The sequence below is a fragment of the Cavia porcellus genome, unplaced genomic scaffold (assembly GCF_034190915.1).
Source record: "Cavia porcellus strain 051 isolate PalLab524CR breed Dunkin Hartley unplaced genomic scaffold, mCavPor4.1 scaffold_7, whole genome shotgun sequence".
Classification (NCBI taxonomy): domain Eukaryota; kingdom Metazoa; phylum Chordata; class Mammalia; order Rodentia; family Caviidae; genus Cavia; species Cavia porcellus.
Genome location: NW_026947490.1, coordinates 54,949,142 through 54,975,318, shown reverse-complemented (window position 1 = coordinate 54,975,318; position 26,177 = coordinate 54,949,142). Strand labels below are relative to the sequence as shown.

Genomic DNA, 26,177 nt, shown 5'->3' with positions numbered 1-26,177 from the left:
TGTGAAGGCCTGGGTTCAATCCCCAGTGTGCCCCCTAATTTTTTTTTCATTTGTTTTTTGCAAGTATCTTAATGTCTGGCTTCGTAGAAGGTATGTGGATTCTTCTACCTTCTTTCTGTAGCAAGATCATTTCTGTCGCCTCTCTGAGAATGAGAGCAAAAAGCTTTACAGCAGTGGTAGGATAAACACCTCACTGCCCGCACACCAGGCCCCCACTTACCACCTGCAGCTGATTCTCTCTTTTAAAAGATAGAACCAAGAATCATTAGCAAAGGAATCGCATGGAAGATTTTGGCTTCAGCTGAGAACTGTAAGAGGTTACAACTCGTTCAAATGAGAATTCAGTTTATAAATGGTAACAGGACTCGTCTCCACCTGGATTATCCCTGCACGCTTACGTTTTTTAGGAAAGGAATCATATCATGTACATTATGACCTCTACCACGCAGAGGATTGTAAAAGAGTCTGACACTGGTAGAGAGGGGGGGAGCGGGAGAACCTTGACTGGTGAGCTGGATGGGGCCCCACTAAGCTTTTGTTGGGACCATTTCAAGGCCTCGCACTCTTTTATCTGACACAAATAATAACTCAATATTAGAGAACTAAGCTTTGACCTTGAGTGCTCTCTAAAAGGGTCTCAGGGACCCCACAGAGGCCCTGGGTCCAACCAGAAGAATCAGTAGTCAAGGTTGCTAACCAGAAGCCTTTGATTAGATGAGGACTCCAGGAGATAAGAGGAAGAAATATTTCAGCCAAATGCAACTCATCTAATGAGAGTGACCCCGTTACTTTGTAAACATTTGAATTTCTTCTGGGTTAGTCACTTCCTCTTAGAATCAACACTATCAAGAATAAAGGAGAAGGGTCAAACAATCCAGGCATGGGCACACTTCTGTAATTCAAGTACCCAGGAAGCTGAGGCAAGAGGATCTCCAAGAGTTCAAGGCCAGCCTGGGCTATATAAGTGAGTTCAAGACCAGTCTGAACTACACAGAGAGACCCTGTCTCAGAAAAAATAAAAGTAACCTTGTGTTGGAGGAGCTTAAATTCCTAGCCAGGAATCTTTCCCCAGCATTAGTTCTTTTCGGTAGGGAAAGACAGTCGTGAAATGTTTATAAAACCATAAAGACCAAGTCCCTGCCGATTCCTGGACCACCAAGTAGCACCAAAACGTAGAACTTCTGTGGGTTCATCCCTTTGTCTGGGGTGTCCATCCCCTGGTCCTTAGTGGCCACCTCCGCCGGGAGGCCTTCCTGACCACCTTGTTGACTGTCTCACTGGTCACTCTGTCGGGGACTCAGCAAATCCAGACTGAACTTTACTTTTCCGCTCTTGGGCTCTTTCCTGACTACGGTGATAGAGCTGGGGCCGAGGGGAAGGTAAAATGGAAAAATTCACATAGCAATGAAGATGTTGCTTATACAGGTGCCTGGGAACAGAGACAGTCACAGAGGCACACACCTGTAATCCCGGCGCTCTGGGAGGCTGAGACAGGAGGATTGCAAGTGTGAGCCTAGATAATTCAGCAATTTAGCAACTAAGGGAATCCCTGTCTCAAAATAAAAAATAAACAAAAGAGGGGCTGGGGATGTGACTTAGGGTGAAAGCCCTGGGTTTGACCCCCGGAATGGAAAAAACCCTCAGAAGTGCATAAAGAGATAGGGAAAGCCCTCCTTTCCTCAGTGGGCCCCTCCACCATGGCGCCTGCCTGTCTCCCCGCGGCTGCCTTACAGATCGTGAAGGCTTTTCTGGACTACTCGATGTTCCACCAGCTCGCTGGCTACGGCGAGATGTGGTTCCCCTACGAGCTCAAGGCCGTGGAGCGGATCTACCAGCTGCCCCTGGAGGGCGAGGCCATTGAAATGGTGGCCTACGTGGCCAACACCCTGGGCCACATCAAGTTCGTCATGGGCCACCTGGACTTGGCCATCGACTTAGGTAAGGGCCAGCGGGGCGGGAAGCGGGGGAAGATGCAGGACAGCCCCAAGCTGGGTTTTCTTCTTCCAGGCTTCAGGGCTTACAGGATGTGGTCCCTGCTCCGGAACCCAAACGAGTACTGCTCAGTGCTCTGCACGCTCTCCAGCGCTCTCCTGCTGAGGAACAGGTATTGGTCCCAAAGCAGGCCCCGAAGTCAGGAGCCTTGTTCTGGGCTCATCGTGTCCTGGCTGATGGGCAGCTGTTGGGTCCCTCTGGGCACACTGCTCTTGGAGCAGAATTCTCTCAGAGGCCATATCTGTCCTGGGCAACTCTGGCCAGTGGCCTGTGACCACAAGTCAGTCACTCACTATGGGAGCCTGGCCTCCTGCCTGCCCAGCAGAGGGAAAGGGACACATTTCCAGGAGGGTAAGGGCCAGGGAGGAGACCCAGGACTGAAGGATGGGCTGGGTGGAGGACTACAACAGAACACAGACAGAAAAGCCAGGGGGAGATCAGAGTTCCTGTGCTGTGCAGGGCCGGGTTCACAGTTTGACCTCTGTTGATGAGCCGTCTTCGGAGCCACCTGGACTCCCAGCACTCTGGGAAGCTGAGGCAGGTGGATGGAAAGTTTGAACCCAATGTGGACACTTGAGTGACTTAGTGAGACTCTGCCTCAAAAATAAAAAAATAAAAGGGCCAGGGATGGAGCTCAGTGCAGAACCCAGTCCAGGCCTGGGTTCAATCTCCAGTACCGGAGGCGGGAAAAAAGTTATATTTGAACAACTTCAAGTCTGAAGTACTGGGTAGGATGGAGAGGAGATCCAGTCTGGGCTTCTTCCTCTCCTCTCTTTTGCCATTTTGAATTCCACTGCTCTTTCTCTTCCACAGATACAAGCAACTGATCCAGGTGCTGGAGTCCCTGTGGCAGCTGTCCGCCCAGGAGGAGCACACTTTCAGCAAGGCGTACTTCTACTTCACCTGCCTGGACATCATGCTGTACTGTGGTGCGTGTGGCTTTGGGTTTCAAAGTGACAGGCAGGGCAGCCCCTGTGCTGGCGTAAGCGGGCTGGGTCTGGGGCTGGGCACCTTTAGTTAAGGGCTCACGGGACTGCAGGACTGGGAATGGAGAGACGCTGGTGGTATGGGCCAAGGGCCACACAGCAGGTGCCAAGGTGGTCAGGGGTCTCTGAGGGGGTCAGTGAGGGCAGAGCTCTTTCGCTAAGTAAGAGTAGGCAGTGCTGTCTTAGTAACAGCCTTTTCTAGGAGTGTTGCATATACTTAGAGACCTCACACTTTAGGATGAAGGGTGGGATGGATGCTACTGAGAGTGCCAGACCTTGGTAGCTGTTGGTGATTTGGAAAACACATCAAATAGGAAGCCTTCTGTGTGCACACGAAACCAGAGGAAGAGCTGGGGATGGTGGGACAGGCCTGAAATCACAGCACTTGGCAGGCTGAGGCAGGAGCATTCCCTGCAAGTTTGAGGCCAGCTGAATTAGACAGCAAGACTGTCTTCAAAAAAACCCAAACAACAGCAACAAAACCCAGAGGAACCAACCAGTGGGTTGTTTTCTTTTTTTTGTCTTTTTCGTTTTTATCAGTACCAGGGATTGAACTCACGACTGCCTGCTTGCAAGGCAGGCACTTATGCCGCTGAGCTAAATCCCCAGGCTTCCCAGTGGGTTGTTTTCTACACATGCAACATATACTGCCACCAGCAAGGGGACAAGGCTGGGCAGAAGGAGAAGTTACAGCTGCACCAAGGCCTGGTTTTCTACTTGGGCCAGAGCGGGGTGGTTTAACTCTGGGAGTTCTGGTCTGCATTGGGAGCTGGTGTTAGACGTTCATCACCTCCGCAGTAGCTGGGTGTCGAGTCCCCTGTTGAGTCCCCTGAGGATTCACGAAGGAGTGGTGATTCTCCTGGCAGGCCTCGGGAGCCCAGGCCAGGCCCCCATGCCACAGGGCTCAGCTCAGGGTCCCCGCCCCTCCGCACCCCACAGGCTTTGTGTACAGACCCTTCGAGGAGTGCCTGCAGTTCATCACCCTCCACGAGGACGACAGCATCCTCCGCTTCCACAGCGGGATCCTCCTGGGCTTCTACTCAGCCCTGGCCATCTGGTAAGGGTCTGTCGCCTGGCACTCGGGTCCCCAGCTGGAGATGTTGCATGCTGAAAAGTCCTCTGGGGAAACAATTTTTTTTTTTTTTTAAAGAAAACTCCTTTAGTCCATTTATTGATTGAGTCAGCTCAAAGAAGTCAGGGTGGATTGGGTAGGCACCACCCTTGTCTGGGGGCAGGAAAAGGGCGCCTCTAATGGTGGGTGCTGCACGGATATGCATCTCACACACACACACACACACACACACACACACACACACATACACACACACACAGAGTGTGTGACAGAGAAGAAGCCCCTCTGCGTCCATGGGTTCTGCATCAGTGGACTCAGCTAAATCCAGGCAGAAATTATGGCAAGGGGGTGGGGGTGGGGTGGAGGATGTTGCAGCTATACTGAACCGGTGCTGACTGGCTTTCCCTGGTCGTTAATCAGTACAGCACCAGCCTTGTGCTGGGTGTTCCAGGTACTAGAAGTGACTGGAAGTCTGCAGAGGCAGCAAGCCCCGCCCCCTGTTATAGAAGACCCCCCCCCCAGCAGTCCTGCGGATGTGGGCGCCTGTGCGGGACTCCTGGGGGGCGGGTCCTGGAACCCTAACCCTAACCCTAGCGCCAGGATGCACAGGGGTGCAGGACCAGCTGCTGGGGGTTGAAGAGGACTAATAAGAAGCCCTGACTGCCTCCCCGTTTCCCCCAAGCCACCCACCAGAGCAGACCTGGAGCCTGCCACCGAGGGGACCCCTCCCCTCGAGCAGATGGCACCTGGGCCCCTGGAGCCCACAGGGCTTGAACTCAGTCCCGTGCCCCACTCGGGCTGGAGCCGTGCTGATCTCTGCCTCTCCCGTGGCGGTGCAGGTACGCCCGGCTCCAGGAATGGGACAACTTTTCCAACTTCTTCAACAAGAGTAAAAGTCTCCTGTCGCGGAGGACCCCGAAGACCGCTTACTACAGAGGCCTGGTGAAGTGCATGGAGGGGCAGGTGCTCCACCTCCAAAAGCAGATCGAAGAGCAAAGCCACAGGGCGCAGGACAGCGCTGTGGAGCTGCTCAAGGTGCGGGTGCGCTGTGGCTCCCAGCCCAGCCACTGCGGGGATCCGGGGGGCCTTGCCAGCTGATCAGAGGTGCTGCAGGATAAGAGGAGGCGTTAAGACAGTCCGCCGAAAAATTAGGAAAAGCAAAGTGTAGGATGCCCATGATCTTGCTCCCAGAAATTGCTGTATGGGTTGATTGACTGATTGACTGATTGACTGATTGAGATACTAGGGGTGGAACCAAGAGCCTTCACTCCGAACTGCATCCTCAGTCCTTTTTTATGTTTAAACAGTCTTGCTAAGTTGCCCAGGCTAGGTTCAAACTTGTGATTCTGCTGACTCAGCCTCCCAAAGTGCTGAGAATACAGGTATCCGCCACCACGCCTGGCAGGTGGCTCTCCATCAGGATATGGAAATTACTCGGTTATACACAACATTATCGCATAATATAATTTGATAGAGTAAATGTCACTCACTTAAGAAGGTAACTTGCGGGGCTGGGGATTTAGCTCAGCGGCATAAGTGCCTGCCTTGTAAGCAGGCAGTCATGAGTTTGATCCCTGGTACCGATAAAAAGGAAAGAGACAAAAAAAAAAAAAAAAAAAAGAAGGTAACTTGTAAGAAATTTGACGTGTTACTCAGAAAAATACTTTTGACCATCTTCCCATAATCTAATTTATTCTGTTTCCTTTTTCTCTCCAATAACACAGGCATTGGATTTGATAAATGAGCTGTCATTAGCACTTACAAATATGAATTGAAAATTAGTAAAGGCATGCCTCACTTGTGGTCAACTTACTACCTGAAAAATCCAGAGAGATAAATACGCAGATAACTAAACAACAGCATGCCTTTATTTAATGAATAGTAAAGTAGTAAGCCTCTCCTATCCTCCAAACAGTACAGATTAAAAATATAACTGATGCTACTGAGATCATTAAAGCAAACCATTATCTGGGAACTTAAGGAAACTGCAGTTTTCAAAATTTAAGAGGGAGTAGAGGCTGGGTATGGTGGCACATAGAAGCTGAGGCAGGAGAATTTCCAGTTTTACTCAAGCTTGGGCAATTTAGTGACTCAGCAAGATGTTTCCTCAAAATAAAAAATAAAAGAAGGTGGGCCCTGGGTTCAGTGCCCGAGAGCACCAAGGCCTCCTTCTGACCCCGATGACAGTTTTGGTTTTTGTGGCTAGAACCTGGAAAGCCTCCTGTCTCAGAACACCATGGGAGCTGTGTTCCACCCCCGGCTGTACCACCTGATGGCCTATGTCTGCATGCTGATGGGAGACGGGCAGAACTGTGACATCTTCCTGAGCCAAGCACTGGAGGTCTCGGAAACTCAGGGCAACATGCTGGAGAAAAGTTGGCTGTTCCTGAGCAAGGTGGGTGAGGCCAGCCAGCCCCGGGTGGGTGGGAGCCCCTGGCTCCTTTGTTCCAAGGGTGTCCGTGAGCGCCTTAGGCTGGTAATGTCGTAGAGACAGAGGGACTGAGCACCGACGGGAGTGAGTCCAGCACCCTGCTGCAGGGGAGTGCGTGCCTGGGGAGGGTCTCATCTTCCCTAGGCCACCTTGCGCTGTGTCCTCACCCTGCTGTGTCCAGGACTGTTGTAGGGCACTGATCCCCTGAATGAGTGCCTCTATCACCTCGCGGCTCAAGTTCCAACACATGAATAGGAGTGCGAGGCTACACATATCTGACCAGAGTGGTCACCGCAGGCCTCTCTGGATCTTACTAAAAGGACTGGCAGTTTATGGTCCCAGCTTGTGTGCCTGAGAATCCCCCTCCTGCAGAGTCTGCCCCTCCCCAGAGCCCTTTCCACTGTGCCTTCTGATGCCATTTGTTTGCAAATCTTTCTTCCCCTGTCAGTGCAACTCCGAAGCAAAAACCACTCCAGCGCACTAGTACTCACCTGCAATCCCAGAACTTGGGAGGTTGAAGCAGGAGGGTCTCAAGTTTGAGCCTGTTCTGAGCAAATTAGCCACTTAGTAAGACTCTGTCTCAAAATAAAAAATAAAAAGAGCTGGAGATGTAGCTTAGTGTGAAGGCCCTGGGTTCAATCTCCAGTACTTCCAAAAACAACAAAATATCAAAAAGCCAAAACCCAGCCTTATATTCAGTATTACTGAATTAACTGTGTTTATTTTAAAAAGAAAGTAATCAAGGCATGCTGACGCATGCCTGTGATCCCAGCATTTGGGAGGCTGAGGCAGGAGTATCGCTGCTGAGTTTGAAGCCAGCCTGGGCTACAAGGTGAGTTCAAGGGTAGCTTGAACTGCACAATGAAACTCTGTCTCAAAAAGACAAAAAGAAAGAATGAATTAAAAAAGAAAAAAAGAAGGAAGTGTCAAAGTCCTAATCGGGACAGCAGAGTTCACTCTTCTCTGTGGGTGCAATCTTGCTTCCACACCCGGAAGTGTGCAGTGACCTCTGCCCTCACTGTCCTCCCGCAGGAGTGGTGGTACTCAAACGCCCAGCTCACGGAGGACCAGTGGCTTCACACAGTCCTGAATCTGCCATCCTGGGAAGGAATTGTATCAGGCAATTTGTGCTTCCAGGATCTTCAGAAAAACAAGTTCCTGATGCGGGTGAATATCCTGGACACGCCCTTCTGACGCCTTCCAGACCAGTGGCTGGCAACAACCCTGCTTGTGTCACAGGAGGAGACTGGGACAGACCTCTGGTGCCGGATGGTACCTCCCACGCTGGGTGCAGGCGAGCGCTGCCTCCACCTGAGAGCATTTTGTTGTCTGTGCAGATGACGGGGTGTCTTTCCCATGCTTAGAGCTGATGTATATTTTAAGTGTATGCAACAGTGGCCGGTGTCTTTATTTCCCACCTGCAGAGGCAAGGCTGTGGACTGTCCCTGGGGAGCATCCCCTCACCCTCCAGGGCGCTGGGACTGAACCAGGGAAGGCACCGGGTGAGGGAGTCGGGACAGGAGGCCCCACCTCAGTCACATTCTGCTCCCCTGAAATCACCGGCCGGGTCCCCATTTCCGGGCATCATCGTGAATATTCAACAGGATAGAGGAAGCTTTAAAAAGTGTGGAAAAGTACATTGCACCACGTAAGTAAAGAATGTCAGAGCCAGACAGACAGCAGGACAGAGCTGGCACACCAGAGTAGCCATCCCTGAAGCTGCTCACCCCGTCCCTCAAGGCTTTTGACTTCATTACCATGCGTGTTATTCATCCTATTCACTTGCTCATTGAATCATCTAAAAAATTACTGTGTGGCCAGTATCAGGTATTAGAAATTAAGATGCAAAGACATATATATATATATGGTGGTAGAAGAGACTGAACTCAAGGGTGCTCCATCATTGAGCTGCATCCTCAGCCCTGTAAAAACATTTATTCTGAGATAGGCTTTTGTTCTTTCTGAGGCTGGCCTTGACCTTGCGGTCTTTTTGCCTCAGCTTCCTGAATAGCTGAGATCATAGGCACTGCACCATGACACCTGGTTGAAAGACAAAGCTCTTGACCTTGCCAAGTCCATGGCTCCATCAGAGGAAACGGGCACCCAAGTAACCTTCACTGGGGCTAGCTGAGGCAGGAGGATCACTATGAGTTCAAGGCCAGCCTGGCCTGCGTAGTGAAGTGCTTGTTTCAAAAAACAAAACAAGCCCCACTCAGCCCACTCCACTGGATGTAACAGGGCCATGTTCGGTTCATAGAAACCATGGCTGAAAGGGCAGTGTGTACTGGACCTGGACATTCTCGCCCCTCAGCTGAAATGCCTCCAACAGCAAGGTATTTTGAGCAGATCATGACAGTGCCTCACGTTATGCTCAGAAAGTCTGGGAGTTTCTGGACCTGCCCTTCCCTTCTTCTTGCCCCAGGAGGTACAAAGAAGGAAAGGTTATTTAGCTCACAGTTTTTGGAGGTTTCAGTCCATAATCAGCTGGCTGCAAGGCAGGGGGGCATGACACAGGGGCAACACTTCAAGGCAGCAGCCAGAGCAAAAGGGGGCGGAGCAAGCCTCTTCTCCTCCCTTATATTGTACACAGGTCACCCCTCTCCTCCAAGGGGGGTGTAGCACTCACAAAATTTCTGTGCCCTTGTAGAAGATGAGGATATTTACAAAGTAAGGATACTGGCTCCCTGCTGAGTCTCTGTTAAACTTCTGAACTTCTCAGGTTGACACAGTGTATCAACTATAACACACCGATAGTCTGTCTATATATCTGTCATCTATCTATTGTCTATCCATCTATCTGTCTATCTATTTATCTAGTTTTTTTGAGACCAGGTCTCACTGTGTAGTTTAGGCTACCCTCAAACTTGTTATCCTCCTGCCTCAGCCTCCCAGGAGCTGGGAATGCTGTTGTGTGCCCTTGTGCCCAGCTCTCCTCCTTTTAAAAATGAGTTACAGAATGGCCAGTTCAGAACAGAAGGAAACTTTGAATCTTTTCATTCTACCTAGAATATACTTATTAAAACTAAGGCACCTTTACTTCCGGGACACTATTTTTGGGGTCACTGCATTTGTGCAGATGGACTGGAAGATAATCCCAGTCAGCTGCTTATTATCTGTGCCTTCTCCCTCCCCTATAAGTGGATATAATAATGAAGGCTAAATATCACTAACCCCAAACCTCCAGATCCAGAATGCTCCCAAGTCCCAAACTTTCTGAGCACTGATACCAGGCAGCCGGGCTTTCCTTCTTCAAAGACAGCACTAACCTGTCACCCCAGCACTGAGGAGGCTGAGGCAGGAAGGTTGTGAGTGCAAGGCCAGACTACACAGCAAGATCCTGTCTCAGAAAGAAGAATAAAGAAAAGAAAAGACAGAGACAGTGACAGAGACAGACACGCAGACAGGGAAAAACCTAACAGGCTGCTGAGAGGGAGGGGGAGGGGAGGAAAGGCGGATGGGGGAGGGAGGGAGGAAGGGAGGGAGGGAGAGGGAGGTCTAAGACAGATGTCCTGCCTGTAGCCTTGTCTGCAGAGCCTCTTCCTTCCTTCTCTGTCTGGCTCCGTGCCCTGGCTGAGCCTGCCTGGTGCCCGATCTCCTCGGGTTTATGTAGCTTCTCCCTCTGGCATCAGCTGGGCCCTGTCCCCTGGGGAAACCCCCCCCCCGCCCTCCCCTCAGCAGCACCAGCCAGGGATTCCCCCCGGCAGCCAGGGGCCCAGGCTGCCCACAGCTGGGCACCTCCAGCCAGCTGCCCTTGTGGTTCTAAGGGAGCCACTGCTCGTGAGCAAGCAGCTCTCACGTCCATGGTTCACTCCTCAAATTGTTAAAACCAACTCCACTACAGAATGCAGCCATTCCGGTGGTCCAAGTCCAGAGCAGACCTGGGGGATGCTGGCCACAGGCGGGCAGCAGGGGCTCGCAGACGGCTGGGGGTGGGAACAGAGAGGGACCGCAAAGTTCTGAAATTTAAAAGAGAAGACGACATTACAGTGAAAGACTCATAGCAAAGAACTGTGGAATAAGTGAGTTTGAAGAGGGGGAGATATTTTGATGGGGATTATACTGTGTCTCAAACTGTAATACAAAATATTAATATAAAAATATAAAAAAATTTATGATCACCTTTCATTGCTCAAATATTTAGGGTAATTTCTGTCGAATAAAAACATTAAGATGAAAAAAACCATTAAGATCTGGGAGGGGATGGTGCACATCTGTAATTCCAGCACTCACAAGGCTGAGGCAAGAGAATCGCTGTGATTTGAGGCCAGCTTGGACTACATGTGAGTTCAAGGCCCGCCTGGACCATATTAGAGACCCTGTCTCCAAAGGAAGTAAAACCAAACAAACCCCGGACAGGGATATGGCTCAGCGGCACAGCATCTGCCTGGCAAGTGTGAGGTCCTGAGCTCAATTCCCAGTACCAAAAGAAGGAAGGAAAGATCAAAACAAAATAATTACGAGGTGGGGGAGGGATGGAAGGGAATGAAGAAAGATTTAAAATGCTGAGTACAGGCACCAGCTCCCTGTGATGAATATAACCGTTATACGCAGTACTGCAGACATGTGCTAATAAAGTTCTGATTAAAAACATCACAATGTGTCCTCTCCACGTCATTCACTGGACCCGGCACCGTGCAGCATCTCACCATGGAAGGCAAACATTGTTTAATCAATTTGGGACACCAAGGCACTAGCCATTACCGTGCACCTAAAGACCCTCGTGAAAGAAGATTCCAGAAATGCTTCAGAAAAGGGCAAGAACAACGCAATGAAAAAAGAAAAAAACAACAATGGGATGAGTGTGTTGGAACCAAGAGGGCGTAACAAGGAGGATTCATGGCAACGTGTCCTGTACTGTAATAATTTTTTTTAAAAAAATCAAATGCCCACAGTATTTTTGGTCACACCTCATACTCTAATCACAGGATCCAAAAATCTTGCTCTTTGATATTTATTCACTGGAGTTTATGTCTCCACAAAAAACTGTGCACAAATGTTTACGGCAGCTAGATGCCAGAATTTGGAAGCAATGAGCATGGCAGCAGGTACCTGGGTAAATATGCTGGGGAACCTCCAGGGAATGTGCCTCAGCGCTGAATGCAAACAGGCCGCGAGGTTATAAAAAGATGCAGAGGGAACTTAACGGAATAAGATGAAGTGAAGGACACCAATCTGAACGTGCTGTATGATTTCAACAAAAAGGCATTCCGGAAAAGGAAAAACCAGACAGTAACACAGCAGGATTATCAGGGTTTGCTTGGAGAGGAGACGAACAGCAGAAACACAACTGTTCACATTGTTATTAGCATGTGTTTGTGCTGTGTAATGACTACGTTCCTCATGAGGCATTGAGATCTATGTATCATTTTAATCCTTGTTTACTTCCCACTCCCCCCCTTCTCCCCTGTCTGTCCATCTCTAGATTCCCCCAACACCTGCAAAAGATCTATCTCCCTGTACCTTATCTTTCATTTTGCTCTTTAAATGATTTATACTTTAGGTTCTTCGTGTAAGAGAGAAAAATCATGTGATATTTAACTTTCTATGCCTGATTTATTTCACCTAATATGTTTTCAACATAATCCAATTCTGAACACAATCCTCAAACTTATCCTCTTTATGGCTGAGTAGCATTCCTTCATGTTGATATACCACACTCCCCTTATTTATTGTGGATAGACACGTGGGCTGCTTCCAAGATTCAGCTCCTGTGAGTGAACACATTTTTAAGGCATAGAAACTACTCTTTGAGATGCCACAATGGTAGGCACTTGTCATTGTGCATTTGCCCAAACCTATAGAGTATACACCAGCAAGCTGAAGCCTGTGTAAACGAGGCACTTTTATTGAAAACGGTGCATCAGTGTGGCTAGCCAGTTGTAACAAGGTCACAACTCTGGAGGGAGCTGTTGACAGCGAGCTAGGCAGGTGCATCAGGGTGGGAGGTTCAAGGTGTGTGAGAAACCTCTGCTTCCAAGTTCCTCTGTGACTCAAAAACTGTGCTAAAAATAGCTGAACAAAAAAACCCTTCCAGACCCTGTCAGTTACTTTCCTGGCCTCTCAGAGGGGGCTGCACCCCTGCCCCACCTGCTGCTTCCTGCACCCTCCCACACAAGTCAGTTAAAAGCTGGTGTCCCCGCTCTCCCCTTTCTCCTGCACCTTCCACCCAGCAAGCCCAGTGCCTGCCAGAGGACATGTGCAGCCTCCCCACTGGGGCGTCTGGGAGAAGCCACTGTCACTGCTCAGCCCGCCTGGTTTTCCTGCTTCTGCCCTTATCCCTGAGCTGATCACACAGCAAGTAACTGTTATAGTTATTTACTCATTGCTGAGACAAAATAGCCAACATCCAAAGTGAAAGGAGAGGTTTATTAGTTCACAGTGTGTGGAGGTTTCCCTCCATAGTGGGTTGGCTCCAAGGCAGGGCAGCGTGGCAGAGGGGCATTGCAGAGGAGAAACAGCCCCAGCAGGACAGATGGGCAGAAGGCACAAGCCAGCTACAAGCCACCTGAGCAGCTTCCTTCTGTCCCTTTATGTTCTAGCTGGGCTAGATTGGCAGCATTCACACCCTGGGTCCCAGCATCACACACACTCAACCCCAGTGTCACACACTCTAATCCAGCCACCTCTGAGAAAGACCACCCTGTGACTGCATTCGGTTTTGGGGGGACATCAAGCCCCAAGTCATAACACGGAGTAAGTTCAGAAGTCAGATCAGCTCATCTTTCCCACTCAAAACCCTCCACTGTCTTCCTGCCACAATTTATCTACAGATTTAAAACCCAAACCGCTTACTCTGCTGCACCAGCTGCCCTGGGGTGATCCAGCCCCTGCTTGGCCTCCAATGCCAGTGGGCTGCTGTTTGTATCACTGAACGCTCTGAAGGTCACCATCGCTGCTCTGACCTCATAGCACTCTCCCCTGACCCTAAAATGTCCTTCACTCTGGCCTGCCGTGCACCCTTAGAAGAATGACAGGGCTTTCTTCTGTCTCTGTCCTGTTTCTGGACCTCCACTACTTCCTGGCACTGTGTACTAGAGATTGAACCCAGGGCTTTCACACTGAGCTACATGCCAGCTCTTTTTTTAATTTTTATTTTGAGACAGGGTCTTGTGAAGTAGTTACATTGCCTGCACTGGACTTGAACTTCTGAGCCTCCTGCCTCAGCCTCCCAGAATGCCAGGACTGCAGGTGTGTACCACGCCAGGGTTGTATAAAGTTCTTTTGCCTACTGCTTACTTGGGCTGGGGCAGCCCTGGCCTGGGCCAAGTAAACCAGATCATCTGCAGATGTGCATTTCTGCCTTGGGGTCCTGTTCACCCTGGAAGCAAAGAGGACACAGCCCCTAAATGGCTCCTGTCCCTGGGGCCGCGTGAGGGGCGAGTGCTGGTGACAGTGTGCCCACAAGACAGACTGGAGCAGCTTGCCCTTCAGGAGAGAGAGGTTTCCCACGGAGTTTCCTTAGGTCACAGGAGAGGGAGGCCCAGCATCGCCATCTGAGGTTTCCTAGGCACAGCCTGTGCTGTCCTGGAAGTGCTGCCCTCTCCCAGGCCACCCTTGCTGGCAGAAGAGCAGTATTCAGGGTGTCCCAGGACACAGGGTCCTCCAGGAGGAGCCTGGTGGATGGCGCCACCACCCATCAAACACCTGTCCTCCAGGACTTCAGTCACCTACTTCACATTTTCTTGCATTTGAATCAAGTCCAAGTAAAGACTGGGTTAGGCTGGAACACATGGACAGGAACATTGAGGGTCCTCATCAAGGGTGCTGAGGTATCCTTCCCAGAGGACTGATAAAAATGTGGGACACTATTGATAAAGCCAAGGATGGACTCACCCAGGTGTTGGTGAGCAGATAAAAAGAGCCTGGTCCATGCATGATTATTCAGCTATAAAAAGAACACAGTTCTGTTGTTTGCAGCAGTGTGAATGGAAGGGGAGAACATTATGTTAGGTGAAGATAGGCACAGAAAGACACATACTGCACATCTCACTTATTGTGGAAGCCAACAAAAATCAGGCTTATTAGAAGCAGAGAATAGTGGTTACCAGAGGCTGGAAAGAGTTTGTCCCTGTGCTGGGACAAACTACCTGGCACCCATGACTTCAAGGAGCAGAGGTTTATTTTGGTTCTTGGTTTCAGAGAGTGCAGCCCCTGGTCACCTGGCTCCAAGGCAGGAATATCGTGGTGGAAGGATCCGGTGGAGCAGCCAGGAAGGGAGGACAGGGGAGAGTGTGGCGAGAGCAATGCTTCCCGGAGAAGCCGCCTGTGACTCAGCTCCAAAGGGCTCGTTCAGCTGCTGTGCACCTCAGTGGGCTGACCCCCCAACGAGTACAGCGTGCCATGTCCCAATCACTTCCCAAGTGTCTCTTCATCCAGCCAAGTCGACACTTAAGGCTAACTGGCACACACGCAGGAACCCTGAATTTGGATTGTGGTCCCGGTTATGCCAGACACCAGTCATGTGATCGCGGACAAATCTTTAATCAGCCTCACTTGCGGGGCTGGCCCGGGTGCGTTTTGGCAGCGACCAGCAGATGGCAGCACTGGCTCTTTGCTGCGACTGCCGCAGCCTCCAAGACCTTTTGAAATGTTGCCTCAGTTTGCAAACATGCAGCCCCAACTCTCAGTACTACTGCGGCCCCGGGGCCCACAGGAAGCCACCAACATGACGTCCGCGGGAGCATCACGGTCAGGATTATTTGTGGAGAAGTAAGATTAATAATCCATGCAGACAGCAGGAACAGAGAGGAAGGGAGAAGTGCTGCTTTTCCCTCTGGCTGTTTCCGAGCTGGAGGACGCTCCCTCCTCTTCTAGGATCCACCAGAGGGCGCAGGTGCTGTGCTCAGTCCCCAGCCCCACACCCAGCGTCTGGACGCGCAGCGGGAGCTCAGGACAAGTCTTCACTTGAAGGAGTGTATCAAAGAACATCTTACGGATCACTTCGAGTTAACTCTTACAGACAGCTTTTGAAGGAGCCTAATACTTTTTTTTTTAATCGGTACCGGGGATCGAACTCACGACCGCCTGCTTGCAAGGTAGGTGCTTATGCCGCTGAGCTAAATCCCCAGTCCGGAGCCTAATATTTATTAAGCGAGTTAACTATACAGACCTTCGTGGAGATTTAAAAAAAAAAAGATTTACCATTAGTTGTATAAACAGATTCTTCACCAAGGTGCAGCCGCCAGCCTTTGGGGTTACAGAGATGAGCTTGGGCCTCACTGGGTCGGGTCCAGTTGCTCACTTTGTGCTCTTGAGCAAAACCATTTGCTCAAGTTCCCTCATCTATAAATAACAACAGGATCTTCACACGCATAGTCATAGAATAGTTGAGGGTAGATTCAGGCAAAGCGCTCAGAATTCTCCCCGGGGAGCAAACAGTGAAAATGCCAAGTGATGACGGTGCCTGGCACACACCCACGGTGGCTTTGGAAGGCTGGGAAAAGCTGGGCAAACAGGAGGTGACTCAGCCAGGTGAAGGTCCCCTGGGGACAGGACACAGAATTTGGTATCTGCAAGCCCCGGACTCTCAGTTAGCCTGGAGGGGCTCCTGAGAAAGGCTCCTGGATTGCAACCCATCCTGCCCACTGCTAGAGCCAGAGTGACTCTACCAAGCCATGCAGGGGCCCATTTCTGTTTTAGAAAGGCTCCCATTCTTTATCCCCCCGAGGTGCTGGGGACTAAACCCGGGCCTCATGCATGCTAAGAAGGTGCTCTACCACTGAGCTACACAGCCCTGCAGCCCAAACCACAACTCTTTATGGAAGAGGGATTAGACAGGAGAAAGCTGGACTGTGAAGACAAGGGGTGGAGGGTAATTTTACAAGTTTGCAATCAAGTGACTGTAAGAAAGTAGTGACAGGAGAGCTAGAGGTGAAGGCACTGATTTGAAAGATGGTGGCAGGGGTAGAACAGACGGGAGTCAAAAGTGGGCTCATCCAGGAGGCTGCAGGTCTGCACAGCCCACGTCATCTTGGGACTGAAGATGTGTAAGCATTTGCACTCCAAGAGGCAGTTTTCTGCCTCCTCCCCCAGGAACACCGAGAGACCCCGTTTGCCATTTCTGTGTACGGTCCAGTCACTGCTCACTGGGATGCTTCTGAGTCCCTCGGTCGCTCATTCAAGGCATCAGTGCTCTTCACCATCTTAAGTTTGTCTCAGCTCTCTCCTGCCATGGTGAGCCCAGTGCTGCCCAACACCTAACTCCCTTGTGTCTGGCTCAACTCTTAGAGGGCCACAAAATTAATTGGTCTCGCAGTGTAGGAGGTCCTCTGTCTGCCAGTTGGTAGGATAAGCCCACTAAAATGCCAGTCCCCCTTCCTGAAGTCCACCTTGCTTTCAGGATTGTACCCCATCTCTTAGTGTGGGCGGTAAAGCTTTCAAAGCCTGGCTTGCCCCAAACCTAGTACCGGGAGGGAGCAGGAGGCTGATTTTGAGGTTTCTCTCCAGCTGCTTTCTGTCTCACAGCTCTGTCTCCTACTGCAGGTTGGGGTGGGTACACACAGTTCCCGAGGAGGAGCACCTTACAGTGTGGGCAGCCCCGCAGACAAGCAGCATGTGGAACTGCTAGTATTGATGCACAGCACACCGCTGCTGTGGAATTTGGGAATTTGAATTTTTGGAAACTTTAACTCTGCTGTCAGCTTTAGAGAGTCTCCCAGTTTACCGTGCTTGAACAGAAATTTACAGACATACCAGTCTGGAGATGTTATACTTTTGTTTGCATTTGTACACTGGCAGATGCTCTGTATTAAATCGCTAAGGTCTTATCTTCATTGGTTTGATTACAGAAACAAAGCATTCTCTAATGAAAAAAAAGTATGTGGAGTGAGTAGAGGGCATTGTTTTGAGGTCCAAACTCTAGAAAGTGGAGGCTCCCAGTGGCCACCTCCAGCTGGGAGAGAAGAAGGGTGGTTTGGGCTCCTGCGAGGATGTGTGGGAATAACCGGGCCATCTTCCTAAAAGATCACCAGTTCCTGCACAGCCGTACCCCCATCGCCAGCCAAGCTTTCTGTGCTGGAGGAATTGTTCTAGACCTGATTCAAATGGGAAATAATCCCCGAGCCCCACCTCCACACACACAGTACCAAGCACTCAGTTAGACTACGTGTGACTGAGGATGTGAAGTTTAGATTTCATGTACTTTTAATTAATTTAGATTTGGATGGCCACTTGTGTCCAGGGGCCACCTCCTAGGGTGGTGGAGCTCTGTACATATCTGGGTTAAACTTAAAATGCCAGACAGACCACTGCAGTTTCAACAAGGACTAGCATAGATCAGAAGGGAATTATTGTACTAATATGTAAGAGAAAAACCCACCAGGCTCTATAGGTTAAACTTCTTATCAATATATTCATTGTTCAACTAATGTGATTTTAGCTGTCAAATTAGTGCTTAATAGCTAAAACTATTAGAGTAGATACTATTAGCTCAATGTACAGGTCAGACACTGGCTTGGCTACTTGTACACTTGTCTCCTGTCACATGACCTCTTTGTCCCTATTGAGAAGGGACTGCTTTTTTGTGATGATTTTAGTGTTTGGCTACTGATAAGGAGGAGACATAAAGGATGGCCATGAAAGAATCATCATCTAAAAACGTAGAGCAGAATCAGCCATAGTGGCACAGACCTGTGATCCCAGCACTCTGGGAGGCTGAGGCAGGAGGAATGCAAGTTCAAGCCCAGCTTGGACTACTTAGTGAGAGTCTGTCTTTGTCAAAATAAAAAACAGAAAGGTCTGGGGGTATAGTTCAATGTGGCGGCCATGGGTTCAATCACAAGGATCACAAAAAAAAAACCAACCAAACAAAATACATTACATGGACACACAGAGAGACACACACAAGATGCAATTTGAATTTCTCTTCGGGTATTTTTTAGGGAGGATGTGGATGTGGAAAGAGGCCAGTTCTTTCCAGCCAAGTGCTAGCTCTCCTCCTATTTCATTTCTCTCACTGGGCTGTTTTCTTTCGTGCTCAAGCTCACTAGTCAACACTAAATGATTCACTCAGCCTCCTGAGCACAAGCGCTGATGAGTCCTGCCCACGTCAGAGGGTCCACAGCAGCTCTCCGAGCAGTGTGACCGCCCTGCCTCGCCAGCGCTTGGCAGTGAAGGAGCTCCTTCTCCCCCGCGGGCTGGGCTCAGCTTCCTGGGCCTTGCCGGGTGCGGGTGATGGTGCCAATGATTGTGCCAGGCGGCTCCCTAGGAAGGGCTCCCAGGGCTGGCTGGGCTTCCTCAGCTAGGAACCTCAGACCGAGCAGAAACAAACTCCGGCAGTCCTGCAGGCCTGGCAAAGATGAGGTCAGGCTCTCTGCAGTGTTCCACAATCCCATGGGTCCACTGTATTTTATATTCTCAACAAAATGGTTGTAAAATTTATGTTTCTTTCATTTAGATAAAAGCAATTTTGTAATTTAAAAAATATGCTATTGGAAGGCAGACAAAGAACCAAGAATGTGGTGTAGATTCAGAACTCTGATCTCCTTGGGGCCCTTATCAAGGAGGCCAACTGCAAGCTGGCTTCTGCCTTGGGCTCCCCACCCTCCTGCCCCAGGTCCTGAAGTCACCACCAGTGAGGACAGTGTTATGTTCGCACATCCTGTCAACTGGAGAAGTTTAGAAGCTTAACTGAGAGACTCAGCAGGGAGTCAGGGAGGGTTCTTTATAAAAATCCTCATCCTATGTAGGAGGAGGGCACAGAGATTTTGTGAGTGCTACACCCACGTGGGGTGGCCTGCGTACACTATAGGGGAGGAGAAGAGGCTTGTTTTCCTCCTTTTTGCTTTGGCTGCTGCCTTGAAGTGTTGCCCCACTGCCACCCCAGCCTGCCTTGGAGTCCGCCGATTATGGACTGAAACCTCCAAAAACTGTAAGCTAAATAAACCTTTTCTCCCCTAATTTTGGATGTCAGGTATTTTGTCCCAGCAATAAAAGAAAAGTAACCAAGACAGACTCAGCAGAGGATAGGGCTGAACTCAATGTGTGACACTAAACCCACCAGATTTCCCCTTCCAGATGCAGACAGACTAAAAACTCAAACAAAACCCAAACCGGCCCTTCCGCACATTCTCTAAGGCCAAAGGCCATAACCTTAAGGCCCACAAGAAAGAAACGACGGACAATGAACTCCTCAAGCCAGGCCCAGAAAGGACAACAAACAGTTTGGCATCCTGTTTGCGGGAGGAAACGAGGTTGGAAGCAGCAACTCCCCAGGGCTCCACTGAGCCTGAAGAGTGCGTTTCCTTTCCCCATAAACAGAGCCGGGGGCCCCTGTGGACGGGGCTCCTTCTCGCCTTCCACTCTGGGTTGTTTTCTCTTACAGCCCTTGACTCAGTCCAACCCAGAGCCTGGCCAGCAGGGAGCTCCTGATGGCTTTGGGAGGGACCGAGAGGGAGGGGAGCTGGAAACCCAGCCTCTCAGATGTGACACCCTGTTTCCCAAGGACAAGGGGGTGGCTGTGATTCTCCACTGCTTTTCTTGGGGTGCAAGTTATTTATGTTTTTCTTTTATAAGTGTCAATTAGAGAACTACTAGTAATAAAACTACAGGAAATGACTTCAATTCCTGGACATTGAGAATGGTTAAAATATTATGGTGCAAATACGTATGTACATCTCCAGACAAAAGAAAGGCCTGCAGCTGTTAGTAACTAAAGGTCCAGCTCTTTACCCAGGGATGTGGAAATTTCTCTGGCATAACGCTCAAGGGAAAGCAAGGCACAGTGCGCCACGGTCCTTTTTGCTTTTAAAACGGGCACACAAAAGAGAAGGTGCTGTGTTTGGATACTGATTTAAAGATTTCCAAATTCCAATTTCAAAACAAAGTAAGTATAACTACAAACTGGTAGCTGAAACGAACTAAAATGGAATTCTGGAGATTTTGTTTTGAGCTAAAGTCTTATCTTGGAACCCAGATTAGCCTGGAATTAGCAGCCAGCACACCCAACTTCAGAATGCGTTTAAAGATGTTTTTGTTTAATATGACAATTAATGATTATGTGAGACAGAGTCTGTATTTTTTGAAGATGGACAATAGTGAATGCAGGAATGAAGTGGATACCTGTTTTAAAATAACTCAGAGCTTGTCTGCCAATTATTGACAGTGCATATATGGGCGCTGATTTTACTATTCATTTTATTTACCTTTTGGTGCTGGGGACTGAGCCCATGGCCTTGTGCATGCAAGCCAAGAGTTCTACCAGTGAGCCACATTCTCAGCCTGGATTTCACTACTCTGTCTGAAGTTTTCATACTAAAGTTTCGAGCACACAGGAAGAAAGCACAGAAGGAAACCGCAGAGCTGTGAACCCCCCACCCAGGATTCCGTAACTGCTGACTTTGGGTGACGGGGAACACGCCTGCTCTGTTCCATCACCCGGGGTGGGGCAGTGTTCACATCAAGTCACTCCCAGATTCCTGCCAATACTAACTCTTCTCTCCCGCTCCAGAGAGAATCAGGCCACAGGCTCATGGCAAATACAGTGATTTATAAAATTAATGTATCCCTGGATAACTTTCACAATTAGTAACACAGGGCTCAATGGTGAAGCCCCCACGCTGTCTTCCAGATTGAGGTTAAAGCCCCTGGGAGTAGGTGTCAGTCATTCTATACTCCTGCAGCATCAGGCCCACAGCCCACCTGCCTGAACAAGAAAGAGCTCAGAAGCCCCCACACCCTAGGTGTGTTACGGAACAGAGCACAACTAGCATTACTGGCAGGTAGTGCTACAATAGAGGAAGGATTGCAGAGACCCTGGCAGACAAGTACTTAGTCACTACTCTACCATTATGTCACCTTCTGCCCCTCCACTCTACAGCTAGCTCCTTGAAATTTAACTTTTGCTTTGTTTTCTTATGCTCAGCATAGTGGCCAGCACGGGCCACTCCTGACGACAGGATATTGAATCCATAAATCCATCCACTGACCTACCTGTCCACCTATTCATCCATCCAATAGAAGTTACGGAAGTGAGAGAACCACACAGGTTATCTGCAGAAGGCAGGATGCGGGCTGAGCAATGGTGGTGCAAAGACCCTGAGGCCAGCCCATGGGCAGTGTATTTCAAGAACAGAGACGTCTATGTGGCATGAAGGAGAAAGGCTTTTCTCTTTTTTAATTTGATAAAAAATAAACACGATACCATTTGAAAATTGAAAAAGATGTATTAAAATATTCACAGAAGTACAATTGAAAAGAAAAAGAACAAAAATTATGAACTTGATAGTCGTCCCCTCCCCCACACAGGATACATGTTCATGGAGAAACTAGACAGGTGTTTTAACCTCCAAGTTATCCCTTTTAGGTGTTTCTAAATTTACACGTAATTTTAAGAGGTCTTAAGGCATGGGAAGGGCGGGCCTGCCGTTGGGATGTGACCCCACTGTGGCTTGCAGCCAGGCACAGGGACAGTGAGGCACAGGAAAAGGCCAGAACTTTGGCCAGAGGTGGCATGCCTGAGTTGGGGGTGGTCTTGGCTGGCTGCTTGGAGATGTTCTGTGGAGGGCAGGCAGCTGCCACCCTCACAGGGAGACCAGTGAGCCCCAAGGGATCTTCTGCTAGAACTGGTGCTGCTGGCTGGCAAGGGGTCACTGGGCAGGGTCCCCAAGCGCAAGGGCAGAAAGGAGGTGGCTGGGGGATGAGGAGGAAAGGCAGAGGTGCTGCTGGAAACACCTCCCACCAGTGCCAGCTTCACTCAGATGGCCCTCGCACCTAAAGGAGAAATCAGGGCTACTCCTCCAAGGAGGCAGCACACATGGGAAGGGACACCTTGGGCTCCAGGCGGTTTGTCCTTCCCGGCTGAAACAGTTGTACGAGGAAGGCCCAGGCAGAGTCTCGTCATCTTGGGTTCAGCTTGAGCAATGCAGACAACCCAGCATGCTTCCCCTCTCCTCAAAACACATGAAGGAGGCCTTCTATCGGCTCCTGTCTTCACCGACAGGAAATCTGGGGTGCAAGGCAGAGGTGACCACACTGTGGAGGTGGCCCAGGAAAGGTGCTCTGTGTCAACTCTGTGCCCCTCTTGAGCTGGACCCAGGAAGCAGGGACACAAACCACACCACGCCCAGCTTCAGCCCACGTGAGTTCAGTGACAAAACCCGATCCCACTCATGTGCTCTGAGTGGACAGTGGAACAAAGGGTTCCTCAGAAAACCAAAGACCTCCTGCGTGTGACAGGTGAGTTTTAAACGGCTCACAGGCCCTTTTCCTATTGTCCACCTCATGTGCACCATCAAGCCTAAGTCAGGCTTCACTCCCTGTCTTCATCCTTCAAGCATCTCCAAAGATGACAGAAGACAAGAAGGAAAAAAGGAAGCAGCTTCCGATAGGCTCAAGTATGGGAGGAAAACCACCGCTCCCTCCCCCTCATTCACCCCAGCTCGCTCTGCAGCCATCCAGGCTCACAGCTGCCGGACGGTTTTAATGGGAAAAAGTTTCTTTTAAAACAAAGCAACTGAGAAAAATGGGAGAATGACCATATGATGTTCACCATGCTTGTCATTCTCAGGTTCACGGTCGGGGAGAAGACAGTCAACGGTAAAAATGAGTTCGGGGAAGGAAATTAATGATCTATTGTTTTCCTCATCTCCTTGTGTTATTAATTACAAGTCATGGGGGACTAGAAAAAACCCAGACCAACTCAGAACAGACAGAGAAAAGATCCCCAAAGTCGTAGTTCTAGCCCTGCTTGGTTTGTGAAAATCTTGACATCCTTTAACCTCATAGATCTCTGAGGTATCCAGGAGCTGTGATAACAGCCATGCCTGGTGGCCAGAAGTTGCCTCCTCTGGAGCTGACGGTGGTTCTCGAGCAAGCGCCCTAGAGGCGACATGTCCACCCCACTTCTGCTTGCCAGGAAGGAAGAAAACACTTGCTTTCAGCTTCTTCCATACAGGGCAGCTTCAAGAGGAATGCAACAGATACATCTCCCTCCAGATGCTGCTGTACTCAAGCAAAGGTCGGGCTTTTCCTTTAATTGCCTCTATAGCATTGAGCTAAAGTACCGAGAAAAAAATGACCTCCAGCCGTGAAGGCGAACTTTACTAACTTTGCTAAGACGGATCCACACATTGATACGCTATACTTAAATGGTGTGATGTTACAGTGAGTCTACACAACAGACAAAGCTTTTTAAAAACTGCCCTGTATTTTAGCAAATATCAGCAGAAGCCTCCCAGGCTGTCTTCAAGTGGCACAGTCAGTGGACCCAGTCTAAATGTAAAATCAAACGCCACCTTGGCTACTCTTGCACCACGGGATCTCCATCCTCTAACTACAATAAATGCTAAGTTTCCTTGAGCCCTTGAGGAAAAGGCCATGTCTATGGAAATACTAGAATGTTTTCTACTGTCTCCTTTAAGGCAAATGATAGTTAAATGATGGTGACAAGAATGTTTTTGAAATTTCCCAATGCTAAACGACCCTGAAAGAACATACAAGAACAGTAAGACGATTTATGCATACGCAGGACCACAACACCTTTTCATCATGCAACACTGGTTCCTCGCGTCAGGAAGATTAAATAGAACGTTTATACATATCCTTTACACATGTCCCTTCCCCTCTCTGAGTACACATGTGCTTGTCTTTCCTCAGCCCCCAAGGCCACACGTGGTTATGGGCTGCACTTTCTGCACGAGAGTCCAATTTGGGTTTGCTCATTGCTTCGGATATGCTCTGGGTCTTCTCTTTAATTTTTCCGGATGTCTGCATAGACCACTGACTCTGACTTGTTGATCTTGTCGCTGTGGTGTCCACCAGAGTGGTCTAGCTGTGCATATATGACTGGGCCCTGGAGAAGAGAAGTTTAGTTAGAGGTTTGGAAAAAAAATCACGGTCCCCACAGGAATAGGTGTAGAAGCAATCCTTAAAATGGTAACACTATGATTCCAAAGCAGACTGCCCTCTTCAGAATGAGAACACTGCTTATGAACAGTATATCCAGAATTGACTGTAAAATAACCTTGGCCATATGCTGAAAATTGTTAAAGCTGGTATTTAGAGATCTGCTCCATTATTCTCTAAACTTTTTGTTTGGAAAGTTCTGTAACAATATACTACTCCTTAGAAATATCCCTTTTTAAAAATATCTGCTATAGAATTCTTCAATCTTGGCATTGGAATCAGAGTTCTCTGGGACCAAGGTGAGTATTTTTATCAATCTGGACCCACTAAAATCATGAATGATCCCTATAAAACCCAGCATACTAAATAAAGATAGTCAATTAAAAACTACTTTGTATAAATACACATTTTAAAGCATTTGAAGTATTCTATAATAAACTACTTATGGCACAATTATTTTAGTCTGATTTGATCATGACTAATCAAAATATGGTTTCTTTGATTTTCTTGGATTTTTCTTGCTTTCCTTCTGTTTTCTCTTTGGTGTTGGGGACTGAACTCTAGGATTCGGTGCTCTATCACTGAACTACATCCCCAGCCTACTTCTTCAATTGCTAATGTCAGATAGCTTTTCTTTCTGTTTTCACATAAAACTAACCAGGAAAAAACCCCACAAGATCAGAATCTGTAAAAATATAAAGGAAAAACCCTTGACAAAATAAAGAAAAAAAATTTTTTGCAAGCCTCAGCAATAAGGAGGAGGCTAAAGATCTAGAAAGCTGTCAGGAGGAACCCCAGAATGCAAGAGGTGGCTGGGCTGCTGGGGCATGGTGAATGCTGGACCCAGGGGTAGAAGCCTGGGCAGAGCCAAAGGGTCCCACATCAGACAGGTGGTTGTACTTCCTGAGCTGTTCAGTCCTTTCCTAAGATCACTAAATTGTAAACAAACAAAAAAACCCAAACAACACCAAGACAACTCTGGTTTTAAAAGAGAAATTTAATATAAACCAAAGCCAACCTCTCTCCCAACCCTGAGATCTGTCATTGACACATCCAGTGATGTACTAACTTACAGTTTTAGAGTCACAAACTCAGTAACCAAAAGCAACACACTATCCCCACTCTGCAGCTCTGATAGCCACATTCTTTAGACTGCAAGCTCTAAACCCATGGTGGGCAGCACCCCTACTTCCCCAGGAGGGACAATCCAGCAGTGTGACCTGTGAGATGGCACATCTGAAAGGGAGCTATAAAATAACCAGGCCCATTTGAACTTGGGCAGAACAGAGCTCAAGTCTGAATTCATGGGGTCTTCTTCACTGGTACAGAACAGCACCTGCCATGTGGCTGGTGGTATATTTTAAGCCTTTAAATATCAGGTTCTTCATCTCTAAAATGGCACTAATACCAGAATCTAGAACTTTTATTGTTCTAATACTTAAATGAGACACACCCATTAATAGCTATACTCAGTGCTTAATCCATGCTAATTATTATTACTACCAACATCCAGTTACCCAAATACACTTTACAATACTGTGTGGTACTGAGCAAGAAAACCAAAAGGTCAAACTCTGGGTGTAGTGCTCAGGATGTAGATGATTCTCCATAACATAGTGCTCAGGGTGTTGATGATTCTCTAAACTTTCCACCATGGGTAAAATCAGCAGATTACCTTAGTAATGCTGAATCATATAGAGACTCTCCCTGTTCATCTCAGAAATTTGCAAGGAAAACAAAAGGAAATGCTATTCCAAAAGGACACAAGAAAGTTAACAGGATAAGACTTCCTAAAATTATCATGTAAACTCCTAGATAATAAAGCCCTCTACCACAATCTCCAAAGTCTCATTAG

At 48.8% G+C, this 26,177-nt stretch overlaps 2 protein-coding genes and 1 long non-coding RNA gene across 5 annotated transcripts in view; 2 read left to right on the top strand and 1 right to left on the bottom strand.

Moving 5' to 3' along the window:
- The window catches only part of Adcy10 (adenylate cyclase 10), a 74,221-nt gene extending 66,353 nt beyond the window's left edge, over positions 1 to 7,868 (top strand). Inside the window, exons 27-33 of one of the 2 annotated variants that reach the window (XM_063253606.1) lie at positions 1,734 to 1,938; positions 2,008 to 2,104; positions 2,806 to 2,921; positions 3,918 to 4,035; positions 4,890 to 5,085; positions 6,257 to 6,445; positions 7,619 to 7,868. In XM_063253606.1, coding sequence (XP_063109676.1) covers positions 1,734 to 1,938; positions 2,008 to 2,104; positions 2,806 to 2,921; positions 3,918 to 4,035; positions 4,890 to 5,085; positions 6,257 to 6,445; positions 7,619 to 7,675 — 978 coding nt within the window. In that variant the 3' untranslated portion in view covers positions 7,676 to 7,868. Of the gene's footprint in view, positions 1 to 1,733; positions 1,939 to 2,007; positions 2,105 to 2,805; positions 2,922 to 3,917; positions 4,036 to 4,889; positions 5,086 to 6,256; positions 6,446 to 7,513 lie in introns of both variants that reach the window. The other variant, XM_003468699.3, reaches the window with a different exon arrangement.
- Positions 7,869 to 15,526: 7,658 nt separating this feature from the next.
- On the top strand, positions 15,527 to 22,901 carry LOC134476981 (uncharacterized). The gene is made up of 2 exons (XR_010048844.1): positions 15,527 to 19,349; positions 21,342 to 22,901. It is a non-coding gene; the product is annotated as an uncharacterized LOC134476981 (long non-coding RNA).
- The window catches only part of Mpzl1 (myelin protein zero like 1), a 62,258-nt gene continuing 57,703 nt past the window's right edge, over positions 21,623 to 26,177 (bottom strand). For both annotated transcript variants that reach the window (XM_003468697.5, XM_063253605.1), the window contains exon 6: positions 21,623 to 24,269. In XM_003468697.5, the coding sequence (XP_003468745.1) occupies positions 24,168 to 24,269 (102 nt within the window). In that variant the 3' untranslated portion in view covers positions 21,623 to 24,167. The remainder of the gene's footprint in view (positions 24,270 to 26,177) is intronic.